Genomic DNA, 22,605 nt, shown 5'->3' with positions numbered 1-22,605 from the left:
CATTAAAATACTCTTGAAAGTTACTCCCTCCTCTCCCCGTCTCCCCATCTCAGCACAGGAAAAGATCACTTGTGTGCGGATATCTTCGCGCCTTGATTACACCAATGCCTTATACATTGGTCGGCCACCTACTAAACAAACTTCAGGTAGTCCAGAACGCCACGGCCAGAACTCTTCTCAATATTCCTATAAAGACCAGCGTTAGACAACACCTGTGTAATCTGCACTAGCTGCCGGTGATAGAGGGTGAAGTTCAAAGCCTTGGTCCTGGCACATGCAGCTCTCCATGTGCTTGGCACCGCATACTTGAGAAAGCTCTTCAGGTTCTATGTCCCTCCCAGGCAGCTACGCTCAGCCACGATGCTTTTTGGCCCACGTCCTTAGGTTTCGTCTAAAAAAAAAAAAAAAGGGTAGGCAGCAGCTCCCTTGCCTACAAGGCAGCTGCGGCCTAGAGCCAACTCCCTCTGGACCTCAGCAGTATCCAGGATGCAAAGCTCTTTAGGGAAAGGCTTAAAACAGTCCTTTTCATCTAATCTGTTAATTTTTCTTCTGCTTCTCTTATCACTGGGCTCGCGCCTCGACACTCAGTAGCTGTGCGCACTACAAATCCCATAAAAATAAAGAAACAAACATGTGGTGAGAAGAAACTGTCTCAGCTGAGGTATTTAGCATGCCATTCTGCAAATCAATGTATAAGGAATCATCAGTAATAAGAGGTAGAGAGAGTAAGTTATCAACCTCAGTGTCATAAGGTGCACCCTGCTCTGGCACAGGACCAGAATGACCCAAAAAGAAAATAAGGCCTCTGCTGATAGTTGCTACTAGATCAAGACACTGGATAAGAGTCAAGCTGGATGTCAGCAGCCTGCTCTTTTGTAATATAGTGCGACATTGGTCAAGCCAAAGTACGCGTCGGAAAAGATTACCGACTGCACCAATGGCATCAGGGACCTGGACGTTGTACAGGCCCAGTAACTGGCTTTAAAAGGGACTAGAAGGGCCAGGGAAAGACTTTCAAACAGTCTACGTGTGGAGGCCCCTGCTGTTCCATGGCACTGCAGGTGTGCCAGAAGGACTCAAAAGCACACTAAAAATTTACAGCACCTCTTTGAAGGCCTCGATTTGCTGTGAGGTAGACAAAAGCCTGAGGGACTCAGGGTACATCAGGAACAACTGGGGAATTTGTTCAATTGTCGATGACTGAGGGAGTGCAGCTCGCATCTTGACACCCTTGTACCTTTTCTTTGAAGTCACTTTTCATGTTCAGCAACTTACAACTTTGCTTGCCGATCTCGAATCACCCTAGAATGCACCAGGATGCATTCATCACTAGACTTCAAGTCATGTATAGAGCCCAGACCCCAAAGGCCCACCATGTGCAAGTTAGTGGCCAAAACATGGTTGCTGCAGTCACTGTACAGCATGAATCCTATCGGTTTCGGTGGGCAACAAGGTTTTTAGAAGTTGTAGGAGACAGACTATGGGGGACTGGAGCTCCGGATATGCATCAGAAGGTGGAATCGATGTCGATGTGCAGGGCTTGCGCAGATATGAAGAACAGCTTCATCACTTTTGGAATAGTATGGTGTCAGCGTGGTGCAGCACAATGTCACCTATAGGTGGTATTGAGCACTACCGCAAATTTCTGCAGGACCAGGTTGGCACCTTGGGGTATCCAAGGTGAGGAATCTGCTGGCGTTCAGATGATTGCAAATGGAAAAGTTTTCGCTTTCTGGTCAGGTGTACGGGGAGAGAAACATTTTAACAGAAAGGTGATATGCCAGCTTTCGAGTGTATTTCTCACTGACACCGAAAGGGGTGTCCACGCCCTGCTGCAAGAACTAGACATGAATGTGTAACATCGAGATTACAGACACTGAACACACATCAGACATACAAATAAAGGAAATAATTTCCCTTTTTCAGCTTGCATTCCCAGCAACTAAGATGTGCCATATCCAAGCAAGTAAACCCTCAAAGCAACGATTTTACCAACTGCAACTATTGCACAGGAAATACACTGTTTTCAGTAAAACTTTGGCCGTTTTCTGATGACAAACCTTATGGTCACCTAACCCACCCACCCACCAGTTGTCACTGCATATGTAAATAAGAAACGGAAGTGGCAACACATGGTTTATAAGCTGAAAAGGTAGTGACAGACAATGGCCGAAACAAAATCCCCACTGAATACAGAGGTTGTGCCATGGCTGTGTTTGGGCTTCTACGGTTAATCACGCAAAGTCATCAATTTTATTGAGAGATGAAAGGGAAAAAGGAAAAACTGAAGTCCTGCCTACCAGACCAAGTCGACATTTCAGCAAAAGAAAACAATTTTAAAATACAACCCCCACTGACCCCCAAAGATAACACGAGTTATTTAATATTATGAATATCTAATGGATACTTAATAGAAAATCGACCATGGCTAAATACGTAGTGTTGTCATTTTAACATGTCTCGGTTTAAAATAAGTATAATGTAGCATGATTGATGGGCAGTAACTGAAGGAGGATTTGGATTATGTAGGTTTCTTACAGCACTATAATAAGCCCTGGCAGGAAAATTCAAAGCTTTAAATAACATGTCTTACCTTGATCTTTTCGCTGATCGCGACCTGCGAGAAGTAGACCTGTACCTGCGTGGAGATCTAGATCTGCTAAGAGATCTAGATGCAGACCTTCGAGAGCGAGACCGTGTTCTAAAAAAAACAAGAAAGCATAGACTTAACTATATTGTAGAAAGTGACATGTTAAAAAAACAGCATGATCAAAATAAAGACTCACTTAGCTGGCTCTTTTAAAATCGGTTGTAAGAACCAAAAATACAGTCACATAGATTTGGAATATACCCACAATAGAGCTTGATGGGTGAATATCCATAAAACATATGAAAATGCCAAGAGTGCAACTGGACTTGTTCTCTGTCAAATAACATTCATACATAGTCAAACGTTATGTGCCACATTTCTTTTTATTAAAAACATTGCTACAGAACAGTCTTGTAAATGTTATTCATTATGTATGTTTCTCCTTACTTCAGGATTCAAGACACTGGATCTCAAAAAGCAACACACTATTGAGTCATATAATGTCTGAATGCCACACTTGTTCATGACTTCTCACACATCACAAGAATAAATGGCATATTATTACTTTCAGTACAATAGTGTGTCTCTCTCTCTTATATATATATATATATATATATATATATATATATATATACACACACACATATACACACACACACACACAACAGCAGTGACTGGATTGCAAAGGGTGCTTCCCAATATGCTAATTCAATATTAATTATGCTGCAACACATCTGAACAAGTATTGAAGTAAGCCAGTTTGCGTCATCTTTTAGGCAACTGAACTTTCCATCAGGATTTTAGGTCAATAATTTTTAGGTCAATAATTTTCATAACTAGGCAATGAATACAATCTAATCATCATATTAGAAGGGGGGGGGGTTAGGACTAGCCCCATAAGGTAAAACCGAAAGTCCTGGCAAATTATATGGATTAGGAAGACATTAGCATAAAAAACAATTTGATGCCAGAGAATAAATTTATGAAAACCGTGCACAAGGAAATAATCTCACCTTCGGCCCCGGCTGCGTGAACGAGAATACCTTCGTCCTCTGGACCTCGAGTAAGATCGAGACCTTGACCTAAGTCATCAAGTTGAAAAAAAGTGTCACAATAGAACCTTAGGTCTTAGTCTACCACTGCCTCAATACCACTTACGAATGGTGTTCAGTTAACTATAGAATCATGTGCCAGTGTGGGGAGGCCAAAGGGGGAGGGTCATTATCCCCAAGACTCCAAAATATATTAAGTGGCAAGAGGAAATTCCTTTGACACTAGAAAAAGCACAAACCGCTAGATCTACAGGTGGGGAACATGATGTCTGAAGCTAATAAAACTGAGGGTCTGTATCACAAGGAAAACTCAAGTTGTTAAAAATAAAAATAGTTTTAAAGGTCCGTCCAATAATTATTGCTACGTCTAACACTGGCAACAGATTAAACAAAGCCTGAATTTAAGCCTTTGCACAAGATTTAAACAGTTGATAACATTTCTCAGAACTAAGAAAAACCTGTTTCCCAGATGAAAGAAAACTGGGGGTCAATTAACTATACTTCTAAATGTATCCAAGCTACGGGTTTACATTTCTGCTAACAAAGTCTGCTTAGCTGAACATAAAATGTACATTTCTTATAAAGAAAAAAAAAAGTGTAATTTGTAGTTAAAGTAAACCTTGCAAGTTTGCAGGTCGACCCTCTTTGGCTCAAGGTCTAGGAGATCTAGAAGATCTATCAGTCGATCGCTGCGTCTATTGTAGATGTTTTCTTCAATCTAGCGACGACCATACCGACAGCCAAATGAAACCGGGTGAGACTTGATTGTCGGAGGAAGATTTTTCTAGGAGGGAATGTGGTCAATCGGACGTTCCTCTTTCTAACGTAGGGGGCCCAATTGAAAGCCAAATTTACAGCGCAATGGCGGTCACCTTCTTAATTTTTCTGGCCTCTAAGGATTGTTAAAGGTGAAGCTACATGTAGAAGGCTCGAGGGGATATGGCCTCATGCTGATCACCCAAGGTATAGCAGAATCTTAATGGTCGAATTTGCAAGGCGCCTCAGCATGAAATCTTAAGGCTCGTGACATTCTGAATCAAGGCGACTGACTCAAACGAAGAAACCTGAAAGGTTTTGACCAGGTCAAGGATTAATATTTTGCATATAAAAAAAATGAACAATCTATAAAATACACCAATAACATCACAGTAAATTACATTTTTGCATCACGTTTTACTCCCATGGTCCCATAACCACCGCCCACCCCCCCACCCCCCCACAGACACCTCCAACCCCAAATGCAATCAACAAACCCCGTAAGTTCTACAGTCTACAAAGGCCAAGAGCTGCTGAGATGGCACTGTAAGCCTGAAACAGAATGCCTAGCAAAATACGGTCTTGTCAAAAAGAGTTAGTTTGTGACCGGCACCATTTAAGATACTATGTTGTCAGAGGGGCCCCTTCTCAGTAAAGGAGTGCGAGTTATGAAGCACAAAGATCTTCCCTAGCTCCCAGCACAGGGACAGAATAATCGTTTGGATTTTGGTGTTGGGAATTCTGTAGAGGATGCTCTTGTCCACTCCCTACTGGAAGGGAACCAGTCCTAAAAGATCAAGCAGTATGAATGCCAACATCTCAAGGTTGACTGGATTAAACCCACCTAACTTTAAAAAAATTATCCGGGAGCCCAAGTTGCTGAAGATACAGCCATGCTCATTGGGGAAGTGGAGTTAAGCTACTGAACAAACACCTCGCATGTAGATGTGTACATTTAACAGTGGGAGGCTTTCTACCCTTGCCGCACAGATGGAGATTGGAGTATTCTGGGTTATACCCTGTATGGCGAGCATGGCTTATAGGTGGCTCTGCTAGTCACACCTTAAGATGCATTTTTTTTTGTCACAAATCTCAAGCATTCACATTTGGGATGGCAGGTGCAGGATAAAATGGGTTATTTTTGGGGGTAGCATGACGTCCCCTTTAAGAGTTAAATCCCAATGTATACTCCGGAAAGGACTGAAGGTTACTACACTGGTCACTACTACTCAAGGCAAACTGGTAGGAGGTCAAATTAAGTGATAAAGCATGGAGTTGCGAGTATGAGTGTCGAAGGGAGGGGGAATTAGGGGGTGGTTGGGGTAGCACATACTAGAGAAGCAGGGCATTGCATGCATAACGCTGAACCAGAGTAAGTGATTAAGGAATATACATATGGCTGATGCAGGCAATTGATCAAGGAAATAAATGGCCTTTCTAGACTGTAAAAATGACATTAAACCATATGTAAATTGTAACTAAAGAAGAAAAGTGGAGAGTCAGTTGACGTTGAAGGTTTGTTTCTACTTGTAAACGGGAAAAATGCATGTTGCCTACGACACTTTCATATTCATGCAAGTGCAACTGGTTAAATAACTAATAGTGACTGTACCACTTCCACGTTATATATTCATAAAATAGGGGTAAAGTAACAAATATACTCATGCCAGAAAATATCTTCGGTCCGAATCAACGAAACTGCAAAAGAATACACCGATAATACCTGCTCCTCCGTCGGCGGCCAGAGTAACGATGACAATCATAAGCATAGTGGCCTTCCTCTCCACATTTGAAGCACTTGTCATTAGGATCGAAGGGGCGTCTCGATGGAGGTCGGTCATATCGGGAGCGACGAGGCATGCCGGTTGACAATTCCACCCGTAGCCTTGACCCACAGAGCACACTAAAATAAGGAAATCCCGATGTAAAAGAATATTTGTGCAACATACTAAAGTCAGTGCTCAACTATACAGAGCCATTTAGGGACAAAGAGCGCCTTGAGACCCCCACAGATGAGTAGCTATCGAATCTGTTAATCACTTTTTGTTCCAATGCCCTTCCTATGTAATTCCTCGACAGACCTGGCTTAAACCAATGTGCCGGACCTTGGGTACTAGAAATACCAAGGTGGCAGTTCGTATTTTACGGTCTGCTGAAATTTCACTTGTTTACATATCTGTTGCAAAGTTTCTTGGAAGGGCATGGGTGACTAGGAGCAAAATGTTGTCCTGATTAATTTCCCTTCCCTTGAATTGCTCAATTATTCTGTAAATATCTCTATTTATTTATTGTTTTAAACTATTCCAAAATATTTAAAATGTATTGTTTTGTAAATGTATGGAATCTGTATGCTTTTATGACAATCGTCGAATAAAGCTTTCTTGACTTGACTTGAGTAGCGCTTTACAAAACCAGATAGATTTTTAGATAATTTTTTTAACGACTTTTGTAAAGTAAGCCTAAGTTCAACAGCCCTGTGTAGTTTTGCTAATAGGAAAACAAATACAAGCCACAACCAGGGGACACCGTCAAGGCAAGTGTAGTTGCGATGGTAATCACCATATCCCAAAGCCCTCATTGCAAACGCCACTGATGCCCACGAAGTATGTTCTTGTACTTAGTAGTTCGCACATTTTAAATCAAATTGAAAACAAGGCTTTATGTAAGGCACTGAACACACCTCTATATGCTGAATACCAGCTCATCACATTAACAAAACAAGGTGTATGAACAGCTCCTTTATCTCCAGCAGGTAAAAAAACGATTAAAGAAATGTTAACGCCCAGAGTTAATTGACAGGATATATATACCGGAGAGCTAATCCATTGGTCATTAGTTTATGCAAAAACTTCATAAAGATCATTAGAGCATGGTTCCATTAGTTCAGCCTAACAAGTCTCAATAAGCCATCCACAATCGGATCTATCTTAGTTAGATACATCACGACCAAACTCTAAGTTACTTATCCATGTTTATCCATGTTAGATGAATTAATCTTGCCAGAAAGCTTAGGCACGGAGTTGCCCCACGTTTATCGTCATTTCCAAGTTAAAAGACTAGCTTCCACCTCTGGCATAGTCACCTTATTAACTGCACCCACCCAGTCAATGATTAAGATGCTGATGATTTTTTTTTTCTTTCTCAAAAACACACAATTGCCAAAGGAGAATACCTAGCCTACATCAATCAAGTTACAAACAGGGAAGTAGACCCAGCATTTGAATTATTAATTGAAACCTTACACAACCCATCTCCCGATAAAAATAATGTAAGAAGGAATCTTGTTAAGGTTATGCATTAGAATTGTGAATTATAGAATGCAGCCAGGTTTACGAAGCTGTCTCTGTATATGCTATAACACTAGGTGGTTTTATCGTGCACAGAGTCCAGAGATTCCCCCCCTAAGTGTACAGGGCTCAATGTACACCCAAAGTGCTCCATTTGTGGTAGTGTGGACAAGCAGCCTTAGGCCTAGCGCAGAAAAGTGCAAGACATTTTTTATGCACAGTGACTAATAAATGGCACTACTCAAAAAGGAGATCCACACCAATTTTAGAAAAATAAGCTTCTTTCAAAATGTAATTTAAAGACCAAGATGTTTGCAAAAAGGCAAGTAAGTTTTTCAGGAAAAACGCTTTACACTTTAAAAAAGTGGACTCTTGGTGCTTTGTAGTGTTAACCTATGGGAGGAAAACAAGAACGCAGTTTTGGCAGGCGGTTACTCTACTTAACAGATTCTATCTTCTGGAAGTCTTGTCAATACTAGGCAGGGTTCAAATTGGTTCCAAGAGTGCAACACCCGCAGCACAGGGGCGGCAGGGTACAGAGGTCAAATTCATGGTCGGGTGCCCGATGCCAACCAATGGAGACTGGGGGGGGGGGGGGGGGGTACTCAAAGCTGCGCTGTTCACAGGTGAGTAAAGCGGTGTCTGGTGTCGATCTCCTGGAGTTAAGGTAAGTACAAGGGGGTGGGGTGGGCCACAAGGCGGTACCAAACTTCTCTCTTTGCAGATGGTTTCTTCTGGACAGGTTTGTGGTACACCGGAGATTAGGAGTCTTTCTTGATGGCAGGCAGTCCTCCCAGGGTTAAAACATGGCTTAGATATTTTCAACTGTGTCATGAAGAAGGCACAAATGATCAGCTTCATTGAGGACACCGTCGTGATGGAAGGATTATGCCACTGACTGTCATTGGTTATAATTTCTCTTTTCCTGTAGTAATGTTATACATCCTTGTTTTTCCTTTTTCAATGTTATGCTTGCATTGTGGCTTAATTGGTCGTGGACATTACAGTTTCTTTGGTGTTTTTAGGATTGTTTCATGGGGGGGGGGGTGAGGGGGTATGGTTATGCATTAAACTTGTGAGTTGTGGACTGCAGCAAGGGAAGATTCCATGTTTGTACAGTGGAGACCTGGAGCTGCCATGGGATGGTTGATAAACACTCACTCTGAATTAACAACTACTCACTTACCTGCCTGGGTGTCCTTGGTGTGAGAAAATGTAACCGATTCCCCCATTATTCAAACCAAATGGTCTATGGCATTTATGTACAGAATCGAGTGTTAAACAGCTTAAAATGTTAATCCCCATTTTCATATTGAAAACGCTGTATCATGTGGTAAATACCTCAACCTTTACAGATAGCTTGTAACAAGGGTATTCAAGGTAAATTTGCAGGACAATTATTAAAATAGAATTATGTAAGTATTCAGTGACAGACAAACGATAACCTATCAGGTCTTGAGTGCCTAATTTGCACACAAAAAAATGACAAGGAATAATATAACAATGCATTTCACATTCGTTAAGATTTATTTTCCCTGTAGGAGCTTTTTTTCCACTTCTCTTCTGAGTTGTACCACTCAAACCATATCACAGCCATTACAACACACACAAAAAACCCGGTACTACAAAAAAAAACAAATTCAGCAATACACGAATGGCAACTGCTAAACAGACAATTTATGCCACCACATAATGTAAACTTACTTCCCATCCAATCCACGAACAGCATCTTCTGCATCTCTTGAATCTTCAAACTCCACAAAAGCAAATCCTGGAGGGTTTCTTGCTATCCACACGGTTCGCAAAGGGCCATAATAACTAAATGCACGCTCCAACTCTCCTTTTCCAGCTCCTGCTTCAAGGTTACCCACAAACACCTTGTTTTCTGTTCAGAAAAGAAATATTTGTGCATTTATAAGACACCTATTAAGGAAAATGTGTCCTTTTATTAAAACATTTTTTCAAAGGGGGGGGAAGAAAAAAAAAATCTGTTTCCGAAAGGCACATGCTTACCATTCATTGGACTAAAATAAAACCCTGACAAACGCAATGTTACAGGTCTGTAAGGGTGCTTTTATTGCATACAATGCAGAGGTATAAAAACCTTGGTTTCAGAGACATTTGCATAATGTACAATATTTGATAGCTCCCTGCGAAACATTGGTTAGCCATCATGATAGCAGCTACTTCAATACTCTGCAGAGTTTTATCCTTGTTTGGCTCACTAGTATTGTGCAGCAATGGAGAACTAAATTACATGTTGGGGTTATCCAAATTATGGGCACATTCTCTGGCAGTTCTTTCTATCATTCTGAGCTAGAAACATTTCTTTTGATGCCTGCAATGCTGTGGCACATGTAGTAAACACTGCAGCCTCAGTCAAATAATCCCACTGGCCCCGTCTACTGTTATCTATTTATGAAGTCAACTAAAATGTAAACATGCTAGCTGCACCTTGAAGAGAACAGCTTTAACAATCCCTCAATTCTACAGACAGAACTTTTCTAAGCATCTCAAATAGTGTTTGAAAACGTTTCTATTCTTAATTGCATAACTAAAAAATTGCAGTCAACCTACTGTATATTTAATTTCCTTTAGATTTTCAATATATTAGGTTCGAAAAACAGGTTTTCAATTTTACTACCCGTAATAAAACACGTTATACAAAATTAATTCAAAAGGTTATATGCAGTAGTGTCCAACATTGAAGGTCTAAAGAGCAATGCTAGGCTGTGAGGGGCGAGTTAGTGTCTTTGTTCACTAGAACTACAAGACTACAGCCAGGCCTTGGTCACACAACACTCAGTTACATGGGTTGCCTGTGGAAACAGGGGCCGCCATATGGGAAAGTAGTAAATAAAAGGCAGTGTTATGCATGATACAAAGTAAAATGAGGGATGCGATTTCACAACAAAATAAAAAATGCGGTAAATTCTAGACAAGCATGAAATAAACTGTTAAGTGCAACACTTAGTTCGTTGAGGCTGCTCTATCTTAAGTGATATTATGCGCATCAAGCAAGAGAATGGATTGCCAGTGACCCCATTCTCTTGCTAGATGACAAATATTACTTGAGAGAGCAGCCCCAACGAACTTCAAACGCACCTCCGTTTTCAGGTCTCAAATGCCCTTTGACACCATAGATTCTTTCCATGAGAAACCCATTAAAGATCTAAAAAGACAGACATAGGCAACAATTTATCATACACAACACAACTAGGGCACAACGCCAGACGGTAGAGGGCTTAGCGTAAGACCCCAATATAAAAATCCTGCCAGCCAAAAAAAGGCGGTAACACTTATTTTTCCTAGGGAAAAAATATTGGTGAGGCATATAGGCAACTCAAAGACAGGGAATGCTATACCCTCATCTCCAAGGAAGAATACTGGACACCTTCTTGATCAAATTGGAAGACTGGAGGGACCAGAGTTTCTCTGATGAGCACAATTACCTCAAACAAAGATTACCCACAGCTACCGGTCATCTACCTCCTCCCAAAGATCCATAAGAGCAGGAAAGGCCCACCCGGAAGACCGATTGTGTCCTCAAGACAAAGTAGCCTAGAAAATACCCCCAGATATATTGATTTCCTTATGAGGAACTTTGCTTCCAACTACCATCAAACAAGAGACACCAAGGACTTCCTCCAACGCATATAGGGCATCCAGTTGAGGATGGTCTTACCCTTCCGACCTTGGATGTATGCTCTCTTGTTTATGGGTTGTTTGGAGAACAGGTATACGTCGCCAAGGACACAGCACTGGACATTGAGAATACCATCCTAGGATTTATATCGATAATGTATTCATTATATGGAGAGGCATTACAGAGTTTACAGAAGCATTTGTAAGCAAACTCATGATGAATTCGCTTGATCTGGCCTATACCTGAAACACCAGCATAGTGGTGGTGAAGGGGAAGAGAGAGGACAATCACCGTCCCACTAAATTAAACGGCAAGCCCACAGCACGCAACAGCCTTCTCAACGCCCTCAGAAGCCACCCTGAGACTTTGAAGTGGACTATCCCACACAGGGAGCTGGTGATGGCTAGGAGAAACACTAGCTCCCAGGAATCATTTCTTAAGGAACAAAGTATCACGATGAAAAGATTTAAAAGAGGATAACCAGGTTGAGTTCTTAAAAAGGCTGTTGAGAGTTTCCATCAAGGACAGAGATAGTATTCTGTTTACACCCACTAAAGATGTAGAAGGAGAGGACAAATCCAAATACATCACCACCTATAATAACCAACACAAACAGGTGGAAAAGATTCTCAGGCGTAATGGGCAAATCCTTACCTCTGACACCATCATAGGCAATGCACAGCACAGACACAGCACTACGTACAGGAGGAGCAGATCCCAGAGACACCCTTGTCCACACAGAGGTCACCCTGAAAGACACTAATAAAGTGGGCAAACTACAAGGCTTCTTTCCCTGCAGAAAACACAAGACCTTCAAATTCAGTTGCAATAGTGCACGATCCCAGCTAACAGCATAACAAGAACAAGCATTGCCAATAGGTCTCGCTTTTGGGACCTTAAAAGTATTTAGTTATGCAGCACAATATCGTTGGTGCAACAACATCAACTGTTGCATGGCTAAACACCTATAAGGTACAAGGTTTAGCCATTCAACAGCTGATGGTGTTGCGCAAAAGATATTGTGCTGCAAAACTAAATACTTATAAAGGTCCAAAAAAGCTAGACCTATTGGCTATGCCAATGCTTGTTACAATTACACACACACACACACACGTACCACTGATGTGCGCAGACTCGGGTGGCTTCGGCACCCTCCACAAGGACGGTTGTTGAGCCCACGCTGGGCGGGCACCAGACTTGTTTACACAGACATGAGCAGCAGCACCCTCATGCACACATCTAGAGGAGCGGCGCTCAGTGGTGCACGCTTGGTCACCATCACCCTTTAGATACACTCGTAGCAGGGGCGCAACTAGAGCCAAATTTCGAGGGGGCTAAGAAAAAATTTCGGGTGGGGGGGGGGCTGACTCTTCCAGCAGTAGTTAAGAGTGGAGATGCAGGGGCTCTGAGAAGGGGTGAAAAACAGCAAAGCCTCATTCACAAGCAAATGGTCTTTTAAAGACCTGTGAAGTACTCGGGTGCCCAGGAAGCCGTCTCAGCCTGGGTTGCCACACACGACGTGAGGGGAGTGGGGCTGAAGCCCTTTGATCCCAATGTGCGTTGCGTGCCTGGCTCGAAGTCATCTGCACTGTCCCTTACTGTTCGTACCCACCCACACCCCTATTTAGACATGTTAACGGGCAATATGTTTATGTGCATACTCGTCTACACCCCTCCGGAGGAAGAGCCTCGAAAGCCCCTCGTGGTTTCGAAATGAATCGTTTAAAATACTGGAAGCACTGCTTCCGATGGTTTTCATTTTTTCCGAGTTTTTTTGTTGTTGAAGTTTTATATAGCGCGAACGCAACCCGAAGGTATAACAGCGCTTTACATGGGCACCAGTTGCATTACAGACCCATTCATTTTGAGGCGCGGTGATATTTAATGATTTGCTTAGTTATGATTTGCGTTTCGCGGCGCGAAAGTGAAAGCAAATTTGGCGCGTCTGCTCACGGCGCGAAAGTGAAAGCAAATTTGGCGCGCGTTTGGCGGGGGAGCGCATTCCAGGCGGGGGAGCGGACCCTTTGAAGTGCTCCTAAAAAGCGGAGTGCATGGCGGCACCAAGCGCGTGATTGGGCGCGTGCTAGCAATGCAATCCGCTTTTTGGGAGCACTTTGAAATGCCCTTTTACAATAGTCTCGCTTTGCGATCGCTTACGCGATAGCAAGGCGAGACCTAAAAATGGCCAAACTGCTCACGTGTAGCTCAGAGTTTGCGGTTTATGTCCTACAGTTCCCTTGTGGTAAACACTACAGAATTCGAGCACAAGTGTGCCATTGATAATAAAGATCCTCAGTATCCAATGGCACCTCATTTTAGCAAGATGAACTACAGCGATAGGCCCAAGCTGGTCTATTTTATAACTGACCAAGTTCCACACAGAGGTGGCAATCACGTTCTTAACCTGAGATGCCTTGAATCAAGACACACCATTGGTTTAAAAAACAAAATTCCTAGGAGGCTGGAACATAGAAGAGCTTAGAGTACATCTTGGGGACTAGTTCCAGCTGTGCTTTGTTGATATATTGCTCCTATATTTTACCCCGACTTTTTTTTTTTTTTACAACCTGGTATCGGTCTTTTCTCTCACAGAAGGAAAAGCAATCTCAGTACCACAGAAAGAGTTACCGGGGAGTGCTCCCAACCCTTTTCTTCAGACAGTCTCCACTACAGACCCATGCAACAGATATGACTGTCACTTTATTGTTTTATTAGTTTGTGTACTCAGTGGAAATTATTTGACACATGTACACAGACAAATGCTCTTTTCTAATTGCATGGCCAACTCACTTCACTAATCAAGAATCACAGATGTAAGCCACTATTTCCATCCATCTACATACAGATGTTAGTTTGGAATGACCCCAGTACAACGCTGAGTGGAAGGGTCCAAGGTTCCATACAGACTCAATGATCCAAGAAAGAGTAATAGTTTATGGGTAGTTTGTGATCTTCATATCTCAGGTAGATCCATGTTAGGTGATACCGGCGGTTGCTCCAAGTTAGGTGCCATGGAATTACTGCATTACCTACCCAGTCCAAATTTTAAAAAGCAATTGTCATAGCACCCTTAACCAGCCAGTCATCAAAACACCCCCTTCATGGGAGACATGTACAGATGGTGCCAATTAGGTCTTAGTTCTACTGTTCGAGGTAACATCTATGAGCAGCTTCAACCAAAAGGCTGTCCACATCTACCCCGAATTCGTGCTACAAAAGCGGCTGGCAATCTCAGCACCCCAGTTTGTGATAGCATACTATGTTGGACCCATGAGTAGTGGCGATAAAAAGTAAAAGTGGGAGAGCTCAACTATCAATGTTTTCCTTGCAACACCTTACACTACCCATACACCTGTGTCCCAAAGGTAACACATATGCATTGCCAAACCCAATAGGTCAGGCGTTGTTAGCTAGTTTTTTCTCAATGCTTGTTTTGTCATAGTTTGTGCACAACTCTGTTGGGGGCACTTTTGGATCATCAAGCAAAAAAGTTTAAGGCTAAAAGCAGACATTTGTATTGGTCTCAAAAGGCACATGTTGCCATTGTAGTCCTTGGCATGCAATTACTGTTATGTGGGCTGATGGGCTTTGTGTGAAAAGGAAGAATGTTGTCACTCACTGGGATGTTAGTGAACTACTGAAGTGGGCTGGCCTATTAGCCCACATTGCAGTGAGAAACAAGCATTGGCATAGCCAATAGGTCTCGCTTTTGGGACCTTCTAAGTATTTAGTTATGCAGCACAATATCCTTGGTGCAACCACATCAACTGCTGCATGGCTAAACACTTATAAGGTCCCAAAGACAAGACCTATTGGCTATGCCAATGCTTGGTATGTGTGTGTGTATGTGCGCGTGGTTGTACAGGCGGTCGTGCACGTGGTTGTGCGCATGCGTGGTCGTGCGAGTGGTTGTGCGGGTGCGCGTGGTGATTGTACGTGCGGTTGTACGTATGTGTGGGGTTGTGTGTATGTGTGGGGTTGTGTGTATGTGTGTGTGGGGGGGTGGGGGTGTGGTGGTGTGTGTGGTTGGGGTTGTGTGTCGGTGTGGTTGTACGTGTGGTTTGTGGGTGTGTGGGGTTGTGTGGTTGGGGTGTGTGTGGTTGGGGTTGTGTGTGGTTGTGTGGGGTTGGGGTTGTGTGTGGGTGTGGTTGCATGAGTGGTTGCGCGTGTGACAGTAATATTAAAAGCATCTCAAAATAAAGGAACACAAACATCGAGTTTGTGGAAAGAGACAGCACGTAACTCAAACGGGCGCAGCAAAGCATTAACACAACAACAAAAACAAACAAGATCACTTAGCGAAGACTGAGTGCTGATAATGGATACACAAAAAAAGAAACAAGGAAACCCTGAGGTCAGACAAGTATTTTCAAGGAACAGTGGTCCCATTCAAGAGGAGTCAAAATAAATATCACAATTACTACGATAAGGAATTGGAATTCAAGAGAATTAACAATGCATGTGATGAAAAAAAGTTTGTTGATTTTTAGAAACCGTAATAAATAACACAATGAGAGCTAGCCGTGAGGAGGTTAGAAGGGAAATCAACCGATTTCCTTACCCCAGGCTTTTGACTTAACAAGCATTTACAATGCAATGGTCTCAGCATTGTTAAAGTAAGAGCTATTGGCATTGCTCATGACATTATTTTTATGTTTTTAAAACATTTAACCCCTTCAGCGCTGCGCGGATTTCCGCGCGGTGCTGAAGGTTCTGAGCGCGGGCGGGGCCATGACGGAGCGGTTCCGTCATGAACACAGCGCAACCGACGCTCATGACGGAACCGCTCCGTCATGAGCGTCGAAGGGGTTAAAGAAACGGCATTGTTATTTACAATGTCAATAGCTTAAATCACTCTCAAATGCGAGACCTATTGCAATTGCACCCACACAGAGCCACCCACATATAGCAACCCACACACAAATAGAGCCACCCACAGAGCCACCTACACACACACACACACAGTTACCCACACACACACACACCTAAAAAGGAGGGGTGACTTCAAGGGCCAAGACAGATGTCAGGAGCGGAGCAAAGTCAGGCTGGAGCGGGGCCTGTAGGGCCAAAGAACAGGGAAGGGCTGGAAGCCAAGGCAAGAACTTGGGACAAGAGGCGAGAACTTTGGAGAAGAGGCGAGAGTAGGGGGGCGAAGGACAGAAAGGCAGGGAGATAAGCGAGCATCTATGGAAAGAAAACAAAGAGCGCAGTCTCAGCAGTTACGGGAAGACCCGGCACTTGCGTCCAATAACACTTGTTACCAGGGCACCTAGACGTGAAATGGAAACAGTGGAAGGTAACCTGGAAAGGGAGATGTTTTTCAACAGCGTCAGCTCCCATATGTAAACAAACAACGCCCTTCTTCTTTATTAAGGGGTAACGCGCATTTTACACTTGTCCACTGTGTGAGAAGTTGGCCTGATATATGATGTCACTAATTCTAGTGAACACCTTGTATCAGTCCAAACAACCCTTATGGTGATTGGTTGTAAAGTCAACCTTATAGACCAGCTATCCTAGTGGTAGCATGGACAAGAGCAGTTTTAGGCTTAACTCTGAATGGCATGTGAAGCCAGCTGTTATACCATTTGTAATCCCTTGAATACCAAATGAAAGGACACCACAACAGATATATATACAAATAGAATGTATTTATTCTAGTCAAACCCTCAGCACTCTTTATGAGATTCGAGGTAAGTACAACACAGTCTTATTTAAGCATACATTAAGTCACACAGGTAAGTAATACAGTTAGGCCCTAGGGGCCACGCAAACCATATACTAAGTAAGTGGTATAAGAACCACTGTCACGAAGACAGGATAGGCCTAGGGAACCGCTGGGGCTACACTATACTACCAAAGGTTAGGAAGTGGGAGGCCCACGGGATTCAGGTGCAGAGTGGAAACACTCACGCGTAATGCGTAAAAGTCGATAGAAATAGTAGTTATTTTAACAGTTTTAGGACACTTCTGGAGTAACTAGGAAGTCGAGACTTGGAAACTAGACCCTAGGATAGTCAATACCCTTGTGAGCACCGGAGTACTCAAGTTACCTAGCCCACGGGTGCATAGGTGTGAACTTGCGTCGGGTTTCGTCGTGGACTCCTATGGATGCCTGAAGGAAAGTTGCTGACAGGCAGTCAGTGAAGAGTGTCCCGTGGATCCCAAGTATGGAATCAAGAAGGAAGGATACCTGCAAGCAGAAGGGACAGAGTCTAGGTCACCAGCCAGGTGCCGGGAAGCAACCAGGAAGGAACCAGGCGATGTCGTGAAGATGCAGGTGAAAAGGTGAAGCTTGTCGCAGCAGCCACGGGTACCAGGAGGCGTCGAGGAAGACCAGGAGATGAGCTGTCCCACGAAGGCTCTTGCTGTCAGGGGCGTCGATGTCGAGCTAGGACCCAACAAGCCTTGGCAAGCGGAACCCACGCAGGATGGAGGACTTGCTTCTGGTGCAGACCAGGAAGGTCTGGGGTGCTTCTCTTTCACAGAGGAGCGGGTGCCAGTCTGGAGGAGCCGGACTAGCAAGATGAAAACAAAGGTTCGTCGTCGCAGAGGCTACTAGCCAACGGGCCAGCAACCGGACAACACGTCGAGCAACTCAGGTGCAGAAGGGCCCCACGCAGAACACGTGAAGTGTGGGGAGCTGATCTTCTTTGCAGATGGTCGCCGGGATTGGGGCTTCTCAATTCCCCAAGCACAGCCTCGAGGAAGCCTCAGAAGTCACGCTAGTCAGTTACTAGCCACTTTTCCCAAGTCGCCAGTCCCACGTCCCTCGTCGCCTCCACGGGTCTCAGCTTCGCTGTCGATGTGGATCTGGTTCAGAGGTGTCTGGAAGTCTCTGCGCTGGTCAGTCTCTGCAGTCGTCCCTCGTAGGATCAGTCGCAAAGCAAGCAGCGGTCGCTGGATGGTGCCTGGTTGCCCAGGGTGGTCACTCCTTGGCCACAAGGGAGATTTCTTCAGTCTTCTTCCTGAGGTCGAATGTCGAAGGTCCAGAGTTTCTGTTCAAGTTGCAGATTCAGGTTAATCTAATTTAGCAGGGCTCAGCTACCTACTGATATACTGGGCTAGTGGGCTGGGCTACCTGCAAGGTCCCTCCTATGGGTGGGACCAGGAAGGGGAGTGGTTACACCCCCTTTCCTTTGTCCAGTTTCGTGCCAGAGCTGGGGCTGGAGTGCCCCAGCGCCGGTTTGAACTGGACTATGCATGGGACACCTTGTGTGCCCCAGGCAGTGTCTAGTTTTTCATCCCTCCCTGCCCCAATACACTAAGGCCTATCTGGGGTGGTGCTAGCACCTCCCAAGGCAGGAAACCTATTGTCCAAGCCTCCCTCGCTGGAAGGACTCCCAGCAGCAGGAGGTCAGACTTGTGTCTGTGGCAGCAGCATCCATTTTGTGATGCTGGGGCTCTGGTTAACTTTAACCGGGTAAGTAGGTCTCAACAGGTCTTCTCCCTCTAGAAGGGAGGAATAATATCCTCATTGCCAGAAATGGTATGGGGGTATTATTCCAAAGTGTTAGACACCTTACACGACATGTTTTGATAAAGCCAAACCATAGTTACCATAACCGTTTAAGATTATAAGGTACTTTAAGAGTATATGGTAGGCTATATCATAGAACAGCTATAAGGACATGGTTCTGAAAGCTGCAGACAGGCTCAGCTCATGCTAGAGCACCATCTCACATGTTACCAAGCACTCTGCCTCCAGGATTGTTAAGGCCTGCCATAGGAGTGGCTGATAGGTAAACATGTGTCTATATATAAGGTAGGTATAGAAATACCACACCTAAGCAAGGGGTGATTACACTACCTTGCCCCAGCTGAGTGATCAGCCAGTTGTTGTATAATGGAAGGCCAGGCCAGGGGTGGCATAATACATGCTGCAGCCCCTGGTAGGCCTAGGGTACACCTATGCCCTGGGTACCTAGGGTACACTATACAGGAGCCAATAAGGTGATCCCTACCAATTGGGTTATGCACCTAAAGTACATAGTGTGAATTTAGAGAGAGAACAGCTGGGCTGTGGGTCCGATTAGCAGGCCCACAGCCACATCGAAGTCGAAAACCAGTGAAGCAAAAGCAAAAAGTGGGGGTGAACATAGAAAGCAGACCCTACTCTCCTACACACTGCCTTACCCATCTCCACGGCTCTCTGTGCAGCTCTCAGCGCCTCTGTGTAGTCCCAGGTCTTGAGCAGCTCGCGCAGGTCGGCCTTCAGCCGCACTACCTTGAAGCTGGCATCGAGGCACTTGTCGAGCAGGCCGCCCAGCAACACATTGCACCTCACGCTGCCCCGATGGCGCAGCAGTTAACGGCAGCACGGGCAGCGAGAGAGCCCCTCGGGGTGCCCCAGGCATATTTTGCAGAAGGAGTGTCCGCAAGACAGCGTCACTGGGTCCCAGAGGACGCCCCGGCATGAGGGGCAACGGAGTAGGTCCATGGCAGGACGTGCCCTGGCAACGGGAGGAACGTCACATGGGTCAGAGCCGCCTCAGTGGCATCGGAGCTCGCTATCAGTCGGGGCACAGGGCACTGTGTCACCTAACGAAGAGCACGGCTGTCCTAGGGAGGCACCGCTGCCCAGTGACATCAGAGAGGTCTACTGCTGTGCCAACGTGTCCCGCCGAGGGCTGGGTCCAGTCACTAAACTCTACAAGAGGAAGCCCAGTCAGGAAGCCCAGTCTGTAGGCGCGCTATCCACGACTTTGTTTCCACTCACTAACTCAATCATCCATCCTACCGCCAACTTCTCTTGCAGTTTCTTACAGACTCGAGTTATCCCTCCCAATGCTTCCAGGAGAGAACAAAGGGGCCGCTGTGGGCATCTGCCCTGCCAGCCCCAGGCCCTTTCAACGCGGCCTTAAACACCAGTGACAGTGAAGATGGTCCAAGCTGGATACCCGGTCTCCTCCAGGCGCTCACCCGGAAGGACGAATTAGAGACCCCAGGGTCCAACAAGGGGAATACCCTAAGAAGGTGGCATCATTCATGTTGTTGCTTCGTGAGCGAAAGGTGGGGAGGGGTGGGGGGGATATTTACAGATAAGCCGCCACCAGGGTAAAGGTGGGGCGTCTGGCATAGGACAGGGGCGATGGAGCAGGGGACCCCGGATCCGGAGACTCAGGCAAGCCTGATGTGGCCGGTTGGGGATTACCTCACCAGCGTATTCCCTCCAATCCCAGGCCCTCCTCTGTCTCCGTCAGAAATCCTTCCACCGCCCCTCCTACCTCGGCACAGACCCCAGTGCCCACCAAGAAGGTCTAGAGAGGGGCTCCGGTTGGCTTTCAAGGAATGAGGCTGGAGCCTGGATTGCTTCTCGGACACGCTGCCAGCAGGAAGACTAAAGAGTTAAGCTTCAGGGAGAGCTTCCTGTTCCAACCCATGTACGGATTTCACTCACACATCAGTGTCCAGCACCCACTGCTCTCTGCCCAGATACAGGTGCTCCTCAGCACCCCTCCTTGGTGTGCCTTCCATGCACCATTACATAAACTGCACCCATGTGATGTTAAGGGGCCGGCTCCCATTGGCAGCAGCCGAAGCCCCACCCTCTCCTGTTGTGAAACAAGACAACAGTCCATGGTTTCATAAGCTGCAGCGAGGGGGCATGTAAACCCCTCCTTTTCTTAGGTAACCTGGCAGAGTTGATGTCAGTTCTTCTTATTTCATTTCAATATTATTACCTCGGGGATAGAAAGGACGTGCCCGTTGGTAAACAACCGCCTGCAAACACGTAACCCTGCCGGCAAAAGACCTCTTTTTTCGATTCATGGCTTGATTTTAATAGCCGAATATTTGTCTTTTTAGTGATTTGTTTTATTCCAGCAAACAGACCACAAGAAAAGACCGACCCCCCTAGAATGGGGTTGGGGGACGCCGGTTTCTCTGTGGTGGCTGTCAGCACACGTCTGCTGGATAGGGCAGCGAGAGCCATGAACACCGCCGCCTTTCTCCGAGGTCAAGCAGAAATGCCTCGGAGAAAAGCAGCTGCATTTTCAGATTCGGGGGCGTGTTTTTCTTTCTCTCCTCTTGCCATTGGCTGGAATGTTTACATTCCAGAGGAGAGAAAGTAAAAAACACGCCCCCGATTCCGAAAAAGACGGGGCTTAAATGGACAGACGCCCCTCTCCTCCAATGGCTGGCCTCCGTTTAGGAATCCAGCCAATGGAGAAGAGGGGCGGGTTCAAGTCCCGTGCTAAAAAACATTAAATCTTGCGAGCGAGACTGCGCAAGCGCAGCCTTCGCTAGCCGAGACCTAAAAAGGTGACTTTTGAATAAACAGTGCAAATACGAAAAGTCAAATCAACATCTCACACTCAGAAAACAAATATACAGTAAGGTTTTGAGTTTAGAGAAGTAGGTCGACGACGTTTTGATCCCCATACGGATAGTGGGATCTCTTCAGGACAAGGCAATGGTAAGGGTGCCTGGGAAGTTAGCCTGGGTAGGTGGGGGAAATAAAAGTAGGGAAGGGAGGAGGGGGGGAAAGAAATACGTTAACGGTAGGTGCAGGATAAAGCGAGGAAGTAGAAAGAACCAATAATATATGGAGGTCAATTGGTAAGTACCGAGTGAAAAACCCGGGGTGGGTGAGGATGGGAGAGGAGGGTCTGTTGAGGAAATTGAAGAAGGGATAATCAGAGGGGTGGGGGAAGAGGGAGCAGGAAAAGCGATCAAGGGAAGCTGTGGTGTAGGCAATAGAGAGGGTAAAAGAAGGGCGTATGTGGCGGGGGCCAGAGGACAAATGCTGGCAAGGAGGGGGAAAAAAGAACAAAAATGAAATAGCCGAGGGGGCTGAGAGACAGGCGTGGTAGCTAAGGTAGAGCGAAGGCAGAGCGATGGCCGGACGGGCTCGAGTGTTAGTGTGCAATTTGGCCCCGCCTGGCGCATTGTAGAACTTGCAAGATAGCCACAAGTTGACAGAATGAGCGGCCGAGAAGCCTCAGGTACTGAGGCGCACGCACAAAGGAGACGGAGGAGGGGCGTCCGAGGTCCGCACCTGGAGGGCCGAAGCGCCAATGCGAGAGAGAAATAACGGTCCGAGTCGGGACCGCAGGACGGCAGTGGAGTCAAGCTCACGGGTGCTGGAAGAGTAAAGGAAGACACAAAGGTAGTATTGTGGCGGCTTGTGGAAGAAGGGGCACTAGAAGGGGAAGGTCGTGGTCTCTCTTACCTAGTAGGAAACGGGTTGCAGGTGTAAGCGGTAAAAAAATACCGGAGCGGGAACCTCCGCGCTGTGTTCGCCGTGATATGGTTGCGCAATGCCAGCAGTAC

General features: G+C 45.4%; 1 protein-coding gene across 1 annotated transcript in view; it reads right to left on the bottom strand.

Annotated features, from left to right (window-relative positions):
• The window catches only part of LOC146821377 (serine/arginine-rich splicing factor 7-like), a 42,511-nt gene that overhangs the window by 14,512 nt on the left and 5,394 nt on the right, over positions 1-22,605 (bottom strand). The window contains exons 2-5 of the mRNA XM_085612315.1: positions 9,390-9,570; positions 6,122-6,301; positions 3,604-3,672; positions 2,594-2,701 (exon numbers count right to left, since the gene is read on the bottom strand). Coding sequence (XP_085468441.1) covers positions 2,594-2,701; positions 3,604-3,672; positions 6,122-6,301; positions 9,390-9,570 — 538 coding nt within the window. The remainder of the gene's footprint in view (positions 1-2,593; positions 2,702-3,603; positions 3,673-6,121; positions 6,302-9,389; positions 9,571-22,605) is intronic.

This window comes from Triturus cristatus, chromosome 6 (assembly GCF_964204655.1).
Source record: "Triturus cristatus chromosome 6, aTriCri1.1, whole genome shotgun sequence".
NCBI classification, from domain to species: Eukaryota; Metazoa; Chordata; class Amphibia; order Caudata; family Salamandridae; genus Triturus; species Triturus cristatus.
Note: the sequence above shows the minus strand (reverse complement) of the source record. Positions and strands in the feature narration are given on the sequence as shown.